Genomic DNA, 17194 nt, shown 5'->3' on the forward strand with positions numbered 1-17194 from the left:
ATGCTTTCTGAGATGGGAATTCTGGGGGGAAAGGATTGAAAATGAAATTGGTAGGGTTGACATCTTTCAGTATTATATGAGAACTGCTACTTGAGTGGGATAGATATTCTTGTGAGATGCATCTATCTTAAATTGGAAGGCATGTTCTCTTGGGGTTAGGACATGGAAGATGGCTTTGGGGAAAAAAAACGCTTAAGGAGCACTTGTTTGTTTGTTCTCTTGTAGAAAGATGCGCAGAAGTTGATGGAGCAGCAGGGGTTGCTGCTAAAAAGGCTGGCTGACTCGGATGCAGAGAAAGCGGTAACGCAAGAGCAAAAGCATTCTTTCAGCATATGGGAAGAAGATGAGATTTACATTTTGTTATTTAAAATATGGTTGACCAATAGTGATATGATATTGTAGAGATGCCATCTTGAGCCTGTTGGAGAAAGCTACAGTGGCCTCTTTTTAACTATCCATTTCTTCTGCTTCTAGCAACAAAGTTATTTTTTCACTTAGGATCTGGGTGTTATTTGTCTTCCAGAATCTGAAGATGAGGCTACAAGAGAAAGAGAAAGAGGTGGAAGATCTCAACATTCAAATACAGACAGAAAAGGTAGTTTCCCTTTTCAACCTCTTTGAACTACATGAACCTGCACAACTGTAGCAAGGATCTGAAATTGGAGGCAGCTATACTGAATTAAGGCCTTTCAGGTTCTGCTTTCTTGTGTGAACTGACTGATTCCTATCTAATCTTCACATGGAATTGCTGATTTATTGATAACATCCATCTCAAAGACTTCAGGCAACAAATATAAAAATGATAGAAGTCACCTCAGAGATGGCTGTTTCCTAGTATTCTTCCAAAGCTGCTATTGTACACCTTGTTTGGGAGGGTCTCATACTGCTTGGAGGCAGAGCCCAGTTAAGTGCTTTGCTGCAGCATGTCCTGATGGGTGATCTCTTCCTTTTGCTAGGAACGATCACAGTTGCTCATGGTCTCAGGTTGCAATGTGCTCTGCTTCCTAGTCACGAGTTTCTAGAAAGCAGATGGACCACAGTCCAGCAGTGGCCAGGTGGAGTGTATTTTGGCTCAGGGCAATTCTTGCAGGCTAGTTCTTGGGTGTAGCCTCTATGCCATTTTAGAAATAGGGGACTCAGATCATGGTCACTTGAATGGAGAAAAGGATTTGTGAAGGCACTTAAAGGAGGTGGGAGAAAGGGCAGGACTTGTGGTGTAGTTGAAGAGGAAATATACGATTCATGGGCCTTAATGCAGAATACTTGTCTTTGTGGTACTTAGGATCACTCTAGTTTTCTGTAAACATTTTTCTCATATCATTCTCTCTGGACAAAACTGCTAGATGCTAGCAAACCATACAGGCCATGGCACTCCCCTCAGAACTTACACCCACAAGCTAACCTGGACAAATTTGACTGACCTGTCTGGCCTCCCTGCTCCCATGGCTAAGAAAATGAATCTCTGAGAGTGCTTTCTGGAAGTTTCTGTTATAGCTGCTGGTGTTAGTTGAAGCAGAGGCCTGAACTGTTGCCTGGTGTGAAATGTCCCATTTGCTTTGGTGCCTGGGAAAACACTTTGTCCTGTTTTGTTTCATACAGGATCAAGCGAAGACAGCATGTGAACTTTCCAAATCTATGGAGGCTGTGAGAGGCCACTTACAAGCGCAGCTGCGAAATAAAGAAGCTGAAAATAACCGTCTGGCTATTCAGATCCGGGTATGTTTTCAGTATTCACCAAACTATTCAAACAGAACAGCTGAGTGCACTTAGGAAGAGAGTGGCAGACATTGACTATTCTTTGCCATGCCAGAAATGAATTGCATAAGATGGTGTCACTTTTGCCTTTGCTATGCATTTTCTGCTGTAATTTTGATTGAGAACTAATCTTTTTTTTTCACTGGTGTGAAGTGAAATGATAAACTTTAAGGGTTAATTGTATCTCCAAGTAATTTCTGTTACTTTACTTTTTCCCTCAAATCATTTATGTTAACCAGATAGATTCTGCTGAACCATGTATCTGGAAGGATGGGAAAACTATTTGACTTGCCATCTGGGAAAAAGAAACTCCCTCCTATGGGTCTCTTTATCTGATTGCAAAGAAGTGTGTTTGTTTCACTGAATGACTGGTGATACCTATGATCAAGGGTATGGAATGGCTTTCATATGAGGAAAGACTACAAAAATTAGGGCTATTGAGCTGAGAAAAGGGACAGTGAAGGGGAATATGAAAAGAGGCCTATATAATCATCAATAATATGGAAAAAGTGAATAGAGAAGTGTTACATATCCTTTCACACCATAAAAAAATCAGGGGTCACCTGATTAGAGTAATAGCCAGTCAGTTGAATACAAACAAGAGGAAGTACTATTTCACACAATGCAGTGTACCTGTGAAACTCATTGCCATGGGCTGTTGATAGCCAAAATTATAACTGGGTTAAAAATAAACTAAAAGAACCAGACTATTAGCTAAGATGGGCAGGGATGCAGTCCCATGTTTGTAGTGAACCTAAACCTCTGTTTGCCAGGAACAGAAGATGGGTAGAACACTTCAACTGCTCTGTCTTACATGCTCACCCTGAACCACTGGTCATTGTGGGAGCAAGATACTGGCCTAGATGGACCATAGTCTGAGTCAATATGGTAGTTCTTAGGTATTGAGATGAAGAAAGTTGCCATGTGTTATCTTGAGGAAATCTGTGTGTTAAACATCTCTGTCTTTTTCTGAAAATTACAATGTTATATAGGAATGTTCTTCAAGACAATGAATTATTAAGGCAGATGCATTTAAATTGAATGGAGCTACTTCTGTGTAGAGCAGAAGGTTCCAAGGAGGTTATTATATTAGGGAGGTTAAATTTTGACTAATCAGCCGATCGAGTAGTTAATGGATTTTTCCATCGACTACTCAGTTCGTCAATAAATGGGGGCCACTCGCTATCCCAGCTGCGCCTCTGCCCTTTAAATGTAGCAAGAATCCTAAAGCAGGGGGTCCTGACTGCTGTGTCTCAGCCTTTTAAATGGACCCGCAGGGCTCTTGCTATATTTAAAAGGCTGAGGCGCAGCAGTTGGAGCCGGCGTGAGCAGGGACAGCTTGAGTCCCCACTTGTGCCGTTTCCCCCGCTGCACAGTGAGTGAAAAGATTAAAGGATCTGACACAGCTCCTCAATTGCTTTTGGAGTGGAATATTGATTTTGTGTTTATAACCCTCACAGCAACACCATGCGATATTTTTAAGACCGGCAGTATGACATCTCAAGCCGACTTCCCCACTGCAAGAATGGTTTTCAAGATCATTTTGGGTCTTATCCCATGAATTAAGTGGACAGTGTTACAGTAGAAATGGCAGACTGAACTGAGATTACACTTAACTCCAAGATGGACCACATTGATAGATGGTTTATGTCCCCTTCTTTTCTCAGCTGCTGGGAGATGAGTTGAAAGTCCTGACTAAAGATAAACCCATTTCACATCGAACTTTTCCTTTCCAGAACCTGGAGCGCAGTGGGGCTCAACATAAGTCAGAGGTGGAACATATCATGGAACAGCTGCAAGAGCTGAGGCAGAAGGGGGAGCGTGATAAGGAGGCCCTGAAGAAAGCCGTACGAGCCCAAAAAGAGCGGGCAGAGCGCAGTGAGGAATATGCAGAGCAGCTCAATGTTCAGCTAGCAGAAAAGGTAGTTGGTTATCGGGAGGAGGGAAAGAGAGTTCTTTAGAGTCTGTGTGTCCGTGCATATCTTTTAGTTCTGTTACCAGCACCAAGGAGGGAGCTGCTCTATCAAATGAGGTTTATATTTGTAATGGGGCCTCAGCCCATTTGCTCTGCATTTAAACCAAACCATTTTTTCCTCAGTTATTACTGTTCACTGTTTCTTTCTTTGAATAAGTGCATGTGATGGTTTATATCATGGTATAAACTAGCAGATTTGATCTTATCAAGACTAGGGATGTGACTGGTTAATTGGAACTTAAGGGTTCCCATTAACTGGTTGGGGCTGGAGCAGCTTCCTGTTTGCTGGGAGCCGCAGGCTGCTCCAGCCCTGCTAGACCTGCTGCAGGCAGGGGCACTCCAGTCCAGCCAGAGCAGCCCCGGTTGGCAGCAGCGGGGTATCTCTAGCCCAGCTGAGCTTACCCCTCTGTAATTTAACTGGTTAAACATTACATTTAATCAGTTAACCAATTGAATGGGATTTTACATCCCGAATCCAGACTTCCTGGTATCTTTAAAGCACAGTGGGCAATAATTTTTGATGGGGGAGCCAGTCCAAGAATTTGGTAAGTGGTCAAGGGCTGCACTCTTACATGATATTAATGGAGGAGGTGCAGGGTCTGGGTTGGAGGTTGGTTGCAGAAGGGAGCTCTGGACAGATGATTGGGGTGTAGGAGAACATGTGGGGTCTGGGAGGGAGTTTTGGTGAAGGAGAAGGGGCTGTGACCTGGGACAAGAGATAGGGGTGCAGGTGGAGGTACAGTGTTTTTTGTGTGTGTGTGCAGGAGAGGATTCTGATCTGGAGAAGTCTAGGAGAGGCATAGGGGTTTGGGTTGTGAGGTAGGGCAGGAGAGGATTGTGATCTAAAGCAGGATTGAGGTGCAGGATGTGGGAAGGGGTAAGGGTGCAGAAAAAGATTCTGACACGTGGAGGTACTGAGTTTGGGAGGGGGTTGTGACCTAGGGCAGGGTTGCATGGATTTGGATTGTGACTTGGAGCAGGGTTGGGGTGCAGGATCTGGAAGGGGGCATTGGGTGCAGAAGTGGGGGTGCAGAGGGTGTGGGTTACGTGCAATAGGAGTGTCGGAGAGGAGCAAAGGATTCAGAGGAGGGAGGGATTCGGTTGCCAGAGGCAGGCTGTGGCTAGGGTTGCCAGATGGTTTAACCAAAAATACTGACTCCCCCCCTCCCCCACCCCAAAAAACACCGAGGGGGGAGGAAGGGGGAGACCAAAGTTGGGGGAGGGGGGGAGACCCGAGAGTTATTTAAGCAATAAATAAAAACAGCATGGCTCCTTTAAGAAATGCTTTTGAGGCTTTTTGGCTCTAACAGCTGAATGTGGCCATTGGCCATCTTGTCTCCCTGCTCTGGGCCAGACAGCTCCCCTGCTGAAGCACCCGGTATTTTCGCCTACTGGCTGGGGAAAAAATCAGAAAATACTGGACATTTTAGGTGTCCGGTATTTTCTGGGTTTTTTTAACCGGACAAGAGGGAAAAATACCGGACTGTCTGGGTCAAACTGGACATCTGGCAACCCTAGGTATGGCTGAGAGGCACTTACCTAAATGGATCCTGGCCAGGAGCCCAGCAAGTCCCTCTGGCGGGTTTCCTGCCTTCCATGCCTTTTGCATGTGATTCTGAGTGGCAGGTTTGGGCACCATGTGCAGGCCCACCAACAGCAGGAGAGGAAGAGGAAAGGGAGCAGTTGTCCTGGGGCCCAGCGATTCAAAGAACCTGGGGCTCCCATTTGCTGCTTCTAGTGCAGTGGTAGCTGAAGGCCCAGGCCCTTTAAATCGCTGCGGGAGCACTGCAGTGTGAGCTCCAGGCAGTGTGAAGGGCTGGTGGTGGGCGGCACAGTGTGCTCTGGTGGGCGCTCAGGGCTATCTGCCCTGGCTCCACCCCTATCCCTTCTTAGAGTGGGAGTTGACTCCATAGCCTCTGCGGGCCCCTGAGAAAGGTATCTGGTGCCCCCTAGCCATGTTTTTCTGAGCATCATGAGCTGTGAGGGGTTGGAGGGGGGATATGTCATGCACTGCCTGGCCTGCAAACAAAACCCAGGGATTGGCCAATGGGAGCTGTGAGATTGTGCTAGAGACAGGGAGCGGCACATGAAGCCCTCTCCCTCTCCCCCCCCCCCCTTTGGCTTACAGCAGTGCTCAGAGAAGCACATGGCCCCCACAGTCAGCTGCTCTCAGTGGCGTAAGAAGGCGGGGCAGGCAGGGAGCCTGCCCAAGGCTCCAATTGGGTTGCAGGCTGTATCCTGCAGCTTGGTGGGCCGAATTTGGCCCTTAGGCTGTATTTTGCCTGCCCCATTTTAGAGCCAGCTGAGGAAGGAGGGAAATGGACAAAATGGCTGGTCTTTGCTTTAGAACTTGTATGCTCATTCAGTAGTGAGCAGCTTTCAGAGTTATGAATGGAATTGGTAGCTGACAAAGAAAATTCTCATAGTGGCAAAGGGAAAGGAGGTAGGAGTAACAATGGGAATTTATTTTAGCAAAGAAGATATCACTGGAGAAGGCAATTAGAACAGAGACTATAAATAAGACACACCTGGATTGCCTTTAGAGAAAGGGGATTAATGGATATAGCAGAAGTAGGAAGGTTGGGACTAAGAACAAACCGGAAAAGCTCAGGCATTTTAGAAGACTTCCCCCTTTCTGCTTTTCAGTAACTTGTATTCTTCTTGGGTCAACTCCTGTGTCCAAGGCCAATGCAGATTCTTAGCTTTGCTTAGCAAATGCACTAGTTAGGAATGCAGTCTTCAAAGGGGAGGCCCTCCTCTCTCCACTGATATGATGCTGGCAGCTCACAGCCATTGGAAAATTTGTGGGGTTTTTTTTTTTTTTTTTAAACAAGACTGTGGAGTGGGAAAGAATTAATGTGTTTAAAAAAATACAAAAAAAACCCTGACTACTGATAAGCAGTACTGTCTCTGGAGTGTTTGAAATTCATTGCTGCAGTAGTGTGTTCCACTTCGCACATCACTGTTGTCCTGCAATCTTTGTCAGTCTTGCCTCTCTCATTCCACATTTTTTTGACAGGACAGTTACGTTGCTGAGGCACTGTCCACTTTGGAGTCCTGGAGGAGCCGCTACAACAAAGTGGTGAAGGACAAGACTGACCTGGAGCTTGAGATTGTTATGCTGAATAGGTAAGAGATCTGAAAAGCTAGAGACAGTGTGGTCTAGTGGTGAGAGGGTCTGAGAGCCAGGAGGGCTGGTTTCTGCTCCTGATTGCCACCGTGATTTGTTGTTGAAGTCACTTATCCCTGCACTTGCTACTCATTCTGTAAAATACATATACTTACTTTTCTTTGAAGGATCTCAAAATGGCTCACAATGAAAGAGACTATTTAAATGCAAAGTAGTTTCATTGAGTCTGATCCAGTTTTATGGAGTTTGGGGGATAAAAATTGTCATCACAGTGCAGTTACCACAGAGAAAACTGAGCCTGGGGACATAAAGGGGGTATCATATTAGCAAGAAGGCCCAACCTATGGGTCATGGACTAGAGTAGCAGATCTTAACCTGGGGGTATTTATCCCTTCAGAGGTAATTTGGCATATTTCAGGGGATAAGTTTAAAATACAATAGGTGTTCAATTTTGCTCAACATAATGTATGAGAGAACAAAATACAATAAAAATGATTAATTGTAATTTTCTTTTTGTTTATTGCTATTTAAAAAAAGAGGAGGGGTAATTTTGGATTATTGGTTAACCTTAAGGGGTAACAGTGCCAAAGAGGTTTAAGAATAACTGGATTAGAGCATTTCATAAGTCCTGCAGTCTGCTTCAACACAATACACTAAAGGCCGATTCATTCACACATGTTTACATCAGTTTAATTTACACAAGTCTGTAAGTTGACAATGATGTACGTAGGTTTTCTATCCAAATACTTATGAAATAAGCTGAATGTAAAATATAAATCAATACAGATGTCTTTAAGTCTTATTAAAATATGTAGAATCTGTTTTGCCCACACAAGGTTTAAAGTGCTTAAGTTTGTGGCCACCCTGTGTCATCAGGTAGAGCACCATTACATTAGCCTTACATCAGCTGTAATACCAATGGCACTGCAATGAAATGTCAGCATCCCAGTAACATGTGTGCCTGTTTCCCAAAGGGAATGGGGCAGTAAAGTTTGTGTAGCCAACCAGTAGTGTGCGCATGCATGAGATATGGATGGAAAAGGGAGAATTAAAGTTAAATTTCAAAGAACAAGAGACTTTTTTTCTCTGTTATTTAATGGTTAATTTCACCTCCTTCATAACAGCCGTATTACAGACTTGTTAGAGCAGCAGACCTCCATGGAGGACAAAATGCGTGAAGATAGGGATGCTCTAGTGGATAAACTGCACCGACAGACCACAGAGACCACATCTTTCAAACTGGATAATGAAAGGCTAAAGGTCAGTTGAATATCTAAATGTTTTGTAGTTGAAATGTTAGCATAAGGGAGAAGCTGTAGTGAACAGCTGCTATTCCTATCAGTACAGAGAGAAATTATCTCTTTTAACCCCATTTGATGTCAGATCAAGTTGCACTGGAAAACTTAAATGTAGTTAACTTGACTATATTTTCAGTGTTCCACTGTTTGCCTCGGGTTAGATAGGCTGAAATTTGTGAAGAGAGGAATATACAATGTTAGGAGAAGAATAGGCCTTTTTTTTCCCCTCTGATCCAGTATTCAGGATTGGAGACTTGCTTACTTGCCTGAACTCCTGGATGATACATTGTCACTCAGTTATACAGCTAGACAGAAAATAAAAACTATAGGGAGAACCACAAATCCAAAATAGGAAGATACCTGACATCCTCACCAGATAAAACCACATATAGTATGGTAGGGAGTCCACCTGATATCTGTTTTAAACAAAGCTTCCATCAAAATAAACCATGCATGACCCATGTCCAATGGACACAGATCATTTAAAAGTATTTGGAACTTGATGGAACAACTCTCATGTGGCTGTAGGGCCATATTCTCTGCTGGCATAAATTGGTGAACTTCCTTTGAAGTCAATTAAGACTGTCCCAGTTATACTAGCAGAGAATGTAACCCTTTAGTTTGCACATCCCCCGCTTTAACTTAGCTTAACATACATGGGGACAACTGTTTCAACTACTGCTCTTGAATGGAAGATGTCTTCTCCATTCAGGCTACCATGGTCCCACTGGAGGAGAAGCTGAACCAAGCTCAGATGGAGGTACAGCAACTCAAGGCATCTCTCAGGAATTATGAAGGGTTGATTGAAACCTATAAATCTCAGGTATGTTATTAAAACTTTTCTTCCCTTTTCATCTCTCTCACATTTGTTTTCTTTCCTTGCTGCTGTGATTTATTCTCTCGTATGGCTATCAGATGATACTCTGGTCCATCTATCTTCTTGTTTTTCCTGTCTTCATGACCTAATAAATAAAATCAATTTATGTAAAACATTTTTTCAGGTTATTCTGTTCGCCTGCTATATTCTTACCACCTGCTATATTCTGGACTGTGAAAAATTTGCCTCACTCTCTATACTCTGATCATCCATGCTGTTAGCAGAAGCTGACTCCATTCATAAAGATCTTGCTACATGGATAAACTATCTAGAATTGATCTTGGTCATTGTTGCTTATCCAGTCCCTCTCAAGAAACAAATGCAGGTGTAAAATATCTAAATCTAGTCATATCCTCTGAGATCTGGGTTTTATAATGGTGATAGGGTGGGAGAGCACAAAGAGGGAAATCTTTGGAGGAAGGTACAACGAAAGGTAACATGGTTCTAAAAGTACAAAGATGGAAAAGCTCCAGAACTTGAGGTGGCCGTGTCCAGAGGTTCTCAAGAATCCTGCTACTGGATTGCAACAGTTGTAATTGTGCTGGTGTGTAGAACATTTTCTGAGCTTGAAAATCCTAACATTGTGGTGTGCCTATTTTTTCTCTGTCCAGGTATTGAGAACCCGAATGGAAGCCGATGAGGTGACGGTAAAATTGGAGCTTTGTGACAAAGAGAATAAGACACTAAAAGATGAAATGAACAAGGAGATTGAGATGGTAATTATTCCTCCAAGAAAACCTTGACCGTTAAATCGGTACATGGGAGTCACTCAGGGCTGCACCCCTTTCTTGGCATAATGGAAAACAAATATGTTTGGCCTCTGAAAGGGGTAAAAGACAGGTTTGCCTTTTCTCCTAACTCAGCTCAAGAGAGAATTTAAGTGCAAAGGGCCTTGTCATTGTCAAATACATAGTGTCCATTTGAGGGGGTGCCCTTTACTGGGTAGGGGTTGTTCAGAGTAATTGCTTCTGAATTGTGCATCCTGTCTTTCATTGGCTGTCAAGGAATAGTTCTCAAGAATACTGTATACATAATAAAACTCAAACCCAAGAGCTAGGATTTGTAGCAATTCACAGACAAGAGGAATCCCAAAATGTGTGTGAATGTGTCTTTGAATGGAGGAAGGAATGTCTATTACAATGAGACATTTCCATATGAACCAAAATGCTAGCATACTGGAGAAGCAAGTCTCCAGTTCCACGGGAAAGAGGATTTTCATTAATGACCAGGCATCTTAGATGCCCTTATTGCTAAGAGAGAGAGATGCTCTGATGGACAGACAGTACCAGCCAACTCAGATTTATTAGCCCAGACTTTAAAAATGTCTAAAATAAGGACATGTGTTTATTTTTTTAACCAACAATTCTGTGTCTTTCCATTCCTCTTATCCTTCCCCCTTTACTCCACCCAAGGCTCGGAAGCAGTTCCAGAGACAGCTTGCTGAACTAGAAAAGCTGCCCGAAATCCTGAAGATCACAGAGACAAAGCTGGCAGAATGCCAGGATCAGCTCCACAGTTATGAAAAAAAGAACATGGACCTCTCTGCCATGATTACAGATCTTCGTCAGCGGGTAAGGGACTGGCAGAAAGGACCCACAGCTACACTATCTTCAAGCCGGGGACCAAGATGAGTTTCTAGTTGCAGGAAGCTTCAGTCTTTGCCTCTGTACTCGTCTCTTTTTGAAATGATTAAAACATCTGCACTGCAAACTAAAGATGTGTGGCATGTCTTTGTTTAGGGAGAATAGTAACTTAGCTGGTGGCTTTCCTTGCTATTTCAAGCCTTTCTTTGAAACTGCTTTGTTGCAGAATTTTATTGGGTCATGAAGAGCAGCAGAATCCAGAATGCATGTAGTCGCATTCACTTCTGTCACCCTGATCAACTTAATGGTTGCCTCTCTCTCCTGACCATCCACTCCCAAATGTTGCTCTGCTTTTATTTTCTTCCCTGCCTTTCAATTGTAATGGCACTGGGGGTCCTTGCATGGGATTATCATAGCAAAGCACATAGGCCACAGGATCATTCAAGTCATTAGTTTTCTCAGTATTTCAGGTTCTGAACTCTTCCTGGCCTTATCACACACAAGGCTTCTTCTAATCGGTATGCTCCATTATGCTTGCAGGTGGCTGCTCTACTATCAAGCTCTTATGGCACCTGACCGCCCATGTGTGGTGTGGAAAAAATTCTATTTCACAATGAGTCTAAACATTACCTGGAGAAAGAACACAAATTGGACATTTAGCTTTTGCTGCTTCCACATACCATTTCCCTCTTTAAGGCTTTCCTGAAATGTGAATGTGAAGGTGTTATAGCTGTGGATTTCCTCATCATCATCCAAGAACAGCACCCATTTTAGGTGGCTGATCTTGGGTTTATACTGACTTCCTGTGTAAGGTCTGTTTTCTATCATTTTAGATTGAGCTCCAGGGTGACAAAATGGAAATGACAAGAGAGAAGTATCAGTCTGCCCAGGAGGAGAACAAGCAGCTGATCTTGAAGCTAGAGGAGCTGGAGAGGTTAGAATATATAACTAGTTTGCTCTCCATGTCTGATTTGTTTTCTCTTCTCTTGGTCTTCCTTAGTTCCTTTTTCAAGACACTGAGAGAGCTACTAGCTTGCTTGTACCTTTCCATCTTCTGGAGCCTTTGTGATTCAAGTGCCTTTGTAGAGTAAAAAAAATCACAAAGTCTGGTTTGCATAAATTTGGAATCCTTCTGCAGAGAGGAAGTTGATGTCTTCAGTCAGGAAAACACTGAAGTAGAAGGACTACTAATTTCCCCATCCCTTTTTTCTTCTCCTCATGAACTTTCAATTACTTCTTTGTTCTGGTCAGATTGGAAATAACTCTGGGTATGTCTACACTACAAAGTTAATTCGAACTAACAGACGTTAGTTCGAATTAACTTTGATAGGTGCTACACATGCAAACCGCTAGTTCGAACTTAATTCGAACTAGCGGTGCGCTTAATTTGAACTAGGTAAACCTCATTCTACGAGGACTAACGCCTATTTCGAATTAACTAGTTCGAATTAAGGGCTGTGTAGCCACTTAATTTGAACTAGTGGGAGGCTAGCCCTCCCCAGCTTTCACTGGTGGCCACTCTGGGCACCACCAGGGAAACTCTTCTGCCCCCCTCCTGGCCCTGGAGCCCTGAGCCCTGAGCTTAGAATGGCCATACTGGGCCAGATCAAAGGTCCATCTAGCCCAGTAGCCTGTCTGCCGACAGCAGCCAACACTAGGTACCCTGGAGGGGATGGACCGAAGACAATGACCAAGCCATTTGTCTCGTGCCATCCATCTCCAGCCTTCCACAAACAGAGGTCAGGGACACCATTCCTACCCCTTGGCTAATACCACTCCATGGACCCAATCTCCATGACTTTATCTCACTTCTCTTTAAACTCTGTTATAGTTCTAGCCTTCACAGCCTCCTGCAGCAAGGAGTTCCACAGGTTGACTATTTGCTTTGTGAAAAAAGAACTTTGTTATTAGTTTGAAGCCTGCTACCCATTCATTTCATTTGGTGTCCTTTAGTCCTTCTATTATGGGAACTAATGAAGAACTTTTCTTTATGCACCCTCTTCACACCACTCATGCTTTTATAGACTTCTATCATATCCCCCCTCAGTCTCCTCTTTTCTAAGCTGAGAAGTCCCAGTCTCTTTAGCCTCTCTTCATATGGGACCTGTTCCAAACCCCTGATCATTTTAGTTGCCCTCCCCTCTCCCACCCTCTCTCTTCCCCTCTCCCACCTTCTTTTCCCAGTCTCCCAGAGTTTTGTTCAATAAAGAGTTTCTATTTTTGAACGCACGTGTCCTTTATTTTGTACATCAGGAAGGGGGGCTAGGAAGGGGTAAGTGGAAGGAGGTGAGAGAGGAATGGGGTGCGAGCCCCCAATGGGGAAGACTGGGGTGGCTCTGCGGGCTCCTCAGGGTGGAAGCTCTCCTGCAGCCCCCTAATTAACCCCCCCCTCCGGATGGCAGCCTGCGGCAAGTGCAGCCGGGCTGATGGCTGAGTGCTGTGATGTGCCGAGTGTGGGCACTCAGGGCACTCCAAGCCAGGATTGCTTTGCAAGCGAGGAACCCCTGAGAACTGTCTGTCCGGGGTGGGGGTTGGGTCCCTTTAAGCACAGTCCTCGGCTAGCCTAAGGCAGCAGCTCCACATTCTAAGTCCTAATCTGATGCCCTGCCGGCACTGCTTCCGGCCATCCTTAACCTCAGTTCAGGGTCCACTCAGTGTGGACATGCTAGTTTGAATTAGCAAAACGCTAATTCAAACTAGTTTTTAAGTCTAGATGCGCTAATTCGAATTAACTTAGTTCAAATGAGTGCTGTGGTGTAGACATACCCTCTGAGATTATCCTTTTCTATGTTATTCCTGGTCCCTGCTGAAATTTGAAAGTGCCAGAGATGTGAGCACAGAAAAAGCGATATTTACTTGTATGTAGTGAAAGAAGGTTCATGTTGGCTCTTATTCCAAGTCTGTGCCCATCCTGAGACTTCAGTCTAATATTGTGCTAAGTAACTTTAAAAAGAAAAATGTTCATTAATTTTTCTTGTGTGTGGGCCACTCTGAAGTCCTCTGTAGGCACACTAGAAAAATCAACAGGAACAAAAGGCCTGGTCCCACACCATCAGTGAGAAAGTGGACAGATATGAATTGCCCTGAATTTCTTATAACTTCCTCTGAAGCATCGGATACTGACCACTGTCAGAGACAGGAGATATTATTAGCTAGGCCACTGATCTAAAGAGGTATGTCAGTTCTTCCACACTCCTTCATTGATGATGCTGAAGTGAGGACAGGTCCATGAGTATTCTCAATATGTCCATGCATGCTCCCCCATCTTGAAATTCTTTGGTGTTTAGAAGTGGGGTACGAAACTCTGGCTCAGATTCTGATCTCTGGAGGGAAAGTTGAAGATTGATCTCTCCTCTGGTCAAACAGTGACCTGAGGGAGAGGCATCATGAACCAAATTATATTTAATAAATTAATAAAATTTCTTGCTGTTTCAATCCAGGAAACTAGAGACGACAGGTGCACAGAACATAGAGTTCCTTCAAGTCATAGCTAAAAGGGAGGAGTCAATCCATCAATCCCAGCTGCGATTGGAGGAGAAAACTCGTGAGTGTAGCTCCTTGGCACGGCAGCTTGAGATGGCCATTGAAGATGCCAAAAGACAGGTTAGTAACTCTGTTAGAGTAAGAAACTGATGAAATACAGTGGAATTCCCAAATTGCAGGAGGAGAACAGTTTACTAGCAGATAAAATGTAGAGGAATCCCCTTCCATCACCAACCTTCTAATTTTGCTGCATTATCTGTAGGAAGCAGAAGCCAAAAATGCTGTTAGTACTCTATCTCCAGTAGATACACACACATGAAAGGAAGAAATACTAGTCTTGAATGTTTCATTTCTTCGATTCTAGCAAATGAAAATATGTCCAGACCTCATGGGCTGAAAGGGGAGGAAGCTATTACTATAGTAGAAGCAAAGCATTTGTATCAACAACACTCTTGCCAAAGCAAAAACTTCACTGCCATGTTCCTACTTGTAGGTGGAACAAACAAGGGACCGAGCAGCATCTAGAGAGAGATCTGCTCAGTCCAAGATGTTGGAGTTGGAGACCCAGCTGAGCCGGACAAAAACAGAACTAAACCAGCTGCGTCGGAACAAAGAAGACGTGAGTATTTTGGAGGAGATATTTTTAATAAACTAGCAATGTCCACGCAGCAGTGAGTCTATAAACTCCGTTTTATCGATGTGCTGAAGAAACTGTACGGTATGCTTGATGAAGTATAAAGTGTGGAGAAAGATAGATAGTTTTTGCCCTAAAAAGGTGGACTTACGTCACACTCGTGGGGCTCGATTCTCATCACGGATATTAACAGTTTGAGTGGAGCTCCTCCTAATTTATGTTGGTGAAGGGAGAATCAGATCCACCAGACTGTTCAAACACTACATCAAAAATCAGACCAGAAAGGGTCCAGATGGTGTAAGTGTTGTTACATTTATGGGGATTTTTTTTCTCTTCCTTTCATCACATATGGCTGTGTAAGAAAGGGCCTGAGGAGCATTTCCTTGCTAGGAGATGTCATTCTCTTTTGAAGGGGATCCTTTACATATGCTGCCCTTTTTTCTTTCCTTGTTTACTTTAGACTTGGGATTGGAAGAGGGCTGACCTATGGCAGGTGATACCTCCTGAGTTTCTTCATAGAGAGTGGTTCCTTTTTGTTTTCAAACCATTAGTTAATCAGAATATTCAGTTCCTATTCCGATTGATTGTGTTATTTTGTGCTTTTATATACAAGTTAATGAGTGGAATTGGGACTGAGTGAAATGAGTGATAGACATTTAGTGTTATGTGGTGTTTGTTGCAGTGATGCATTATTTCTGAAAATCCCAGTGTGACAAGTTTTAAGGCTAAAATGATTAGCAAGAAAAATCTCTGTCCTTCAGCCCTGTGTTTTGTGTCTTCATGCAGTCAGAGCGCCGATACCAAAGTCGCCTACAGGACTTAAAGGACCGCCTGGAGCAGTCTGAAAGTACCAATCGCAGCATGCAAAACTATGTCCAATTTCTCAAGTCTTCTTATGCCAATGTCTTTGGAGAAAGTGCCTTATTGAGCTCACCTATCCGTTCCCGATCGCCTCCATGATCATAGTTCCCTCCCTGCTCCTTTGCTATTGAGAGGTACAAAAGGGGGGCCCTATTTCAAAGCCATATCTTGTCTAAAAACCTGGCTGGGATTTCAGAGTCAGTGTAAAGAGAAATCTTCCTCTTTCTCATTGTCTGGGTGAGATGCAGTTGTCGGTTTGGAGATTGGCCATGTTCAAAACCATCTGAATACAAGTATGTGGGGAATGCTTTCCCTTTCATCTCCTAATTTCTTTTAACTAACCCGGTGGGCTTTTTAAACATATTAGGTTTTTTTTTTAATTTTGTAACCATTTCATCTCTTACTTTTTGCTTTTTCTACCGAATGCTCTTTTCTCATGCTGCAAAGATCATGTTTGTTTAACTCTCGCATACTGTGTTGATACAGCTGACCAATGGGGACGTTAGGAGATAGTGCCATCACTGTGTGAACCCAATACTGAAAACTGAGTGTCTGGGATCCCCGTGTAAAATGGATTACCTCCTGATCCTCCATCCTTTCTAAATTCTGTACTGGGGAAGAATGAAATTGTATTTTTGAAAGGCATCTCACCTGATTCATGTCTAATCCTTATTATTTTTTTAGTGTATGGTTCATATGTGTTAATGCTTGTAATCTGCATATTTTCTGGATGACCTTTTCTTCCCAACAACCTGATCATGCATTCCTTGCACATCCCAGAGTCTGAGCCAAAGTCCATTTGAAGTCCATGAAAAGATTCCCATTAATTTAAGTGGGTTTTGAAGCAAGATGCCAGTCTGTATATAGTGGGAGTTCTGAGTCATCTTTAGGAAACAAAATAAAAAGACAGACCTGATGCTTGGCTTTGCCCTCAAAGCCAGTCTGCACATACTCATGTGACACACAGTCATCTCTGGCATGTGAAGGAATGTTAAGGACTGTGGACTCTACTGTGCCCCAGTAAGCAGCTGTTCTGAAATATAGTAAACATTTCATTTCAACTCCAGCTGTGTGGCTGGGGGACTTTTTGGTGTGTTTTTTTTTTAATTGTTTATATGAAATGTATTCATCAATGGAATGTTTGATAAGAGTTTTCTGTGTTTCTTTTAATCAGTATTTGAAAGTTCCGTTTTAATGTGTAACTTAAAAAAAATCCAAAAGGTGCTATAAAATTATTGAACTTCAGAAGTTTAAAATGTGTATTATTTTTGGGTTGACACTTCATCTAGTAAATTGTCTCGTTGACTTTTTCACTGTTCCACTTCATCAGGCTGCTGGTGTTTTATAGGAACTAATGTCTCAAAATAAATCCATTAATTTCCTTTAAAACTTATTTTAAAGATCAAAACAAATTCACCTTTCAGCCATCAGTATTGGTGCCCCCAATACACACATTTGTTCATGAGAAAAGGAATAATGTTGCAGTTGCTTGGGGGAAAATGAATCCTCACAATAAAGGGAGGAGAAAATAGCCTGCAGTATTTTTTGCTGACCGATATGAGATTTCAGTTTTTAGCCTCCAGCACAAAGTACCATAG

The 17194-nt window shown here is 43.1% G+C and overlaps 1 protein-coding gene across 5 annotated transcripts in view; it reads left to right on the forward strand.

Annotated features, from left to right (window-relative positions):
- The window catches only part of ODF2 (outer dense fiber of sperm tails 2), a 28798-nt gene extending 11957 nt beyond the window's left edge, over positions 1-16841 (forward strand). For 2 of the 5 annotated variants that reach the window (XM_075905633.1, XM_075905636.1), the window contains 13 exons: positions 226-300; positions 524-595; positions 1600-1716; positions 3492-3677; positions 6750-6859; positions 7985-8120; positions 8871-8981; positions 9647-9751; positions 10448-10606; positions 11452-11552; positions 14059-14221; positions 14595-14720; positions 15522-16839. In XM_075905633.1, the coding sequence (XP_075761748.1) occupies positions 226-300; positions 524-595; positions 1600-1716; positions 3492-3677; positions 6750-6859; positions 7985-8120; positions 8871-8981; positions 9647-9751; positions 10448-10606; positions 11452-11552; positions 14059-14221; positions 14595-14720; positions 15522-15695 (1635 nt within the window). In that variant the 3' untranslated portion in view covers positions 15696-16839. Of the gene's footprint in view, positions 1-225; positions 301-523; positions 596-1599; positions 1717-3491; positions 3678-6749; positions 6860-7984; positions 8121-8870; positions 8982-9646; positions 9752-10447; positions 10607-11158; positions 11210-11451; positions 11553-14058; positions 14222-14594; positions 14721-15521 lie in introns of those variants that run through there. The other 3 variants (XM_075905634.1, XM_075905637.1, XM_075905638.1) reach the window with 3 other exon arrangements.
- Positions 16842-17194: the final 353 nt, after the last annotated feature.

Source organism: Pelodiscus sinensis, chromosome 22, assembly GCF_049634645.1.
Source record: "Pelodiscus sinensis isolate JC-2024 chromosome 22, ASM4963464v1, whole genome shotgun sequence".
Classification (NCBI taxonomy): Eukaryota; Metazoa; Chordata; order Testudines; family Trionychidae; genus Pelodiscus; species Pelodiscus sinensis.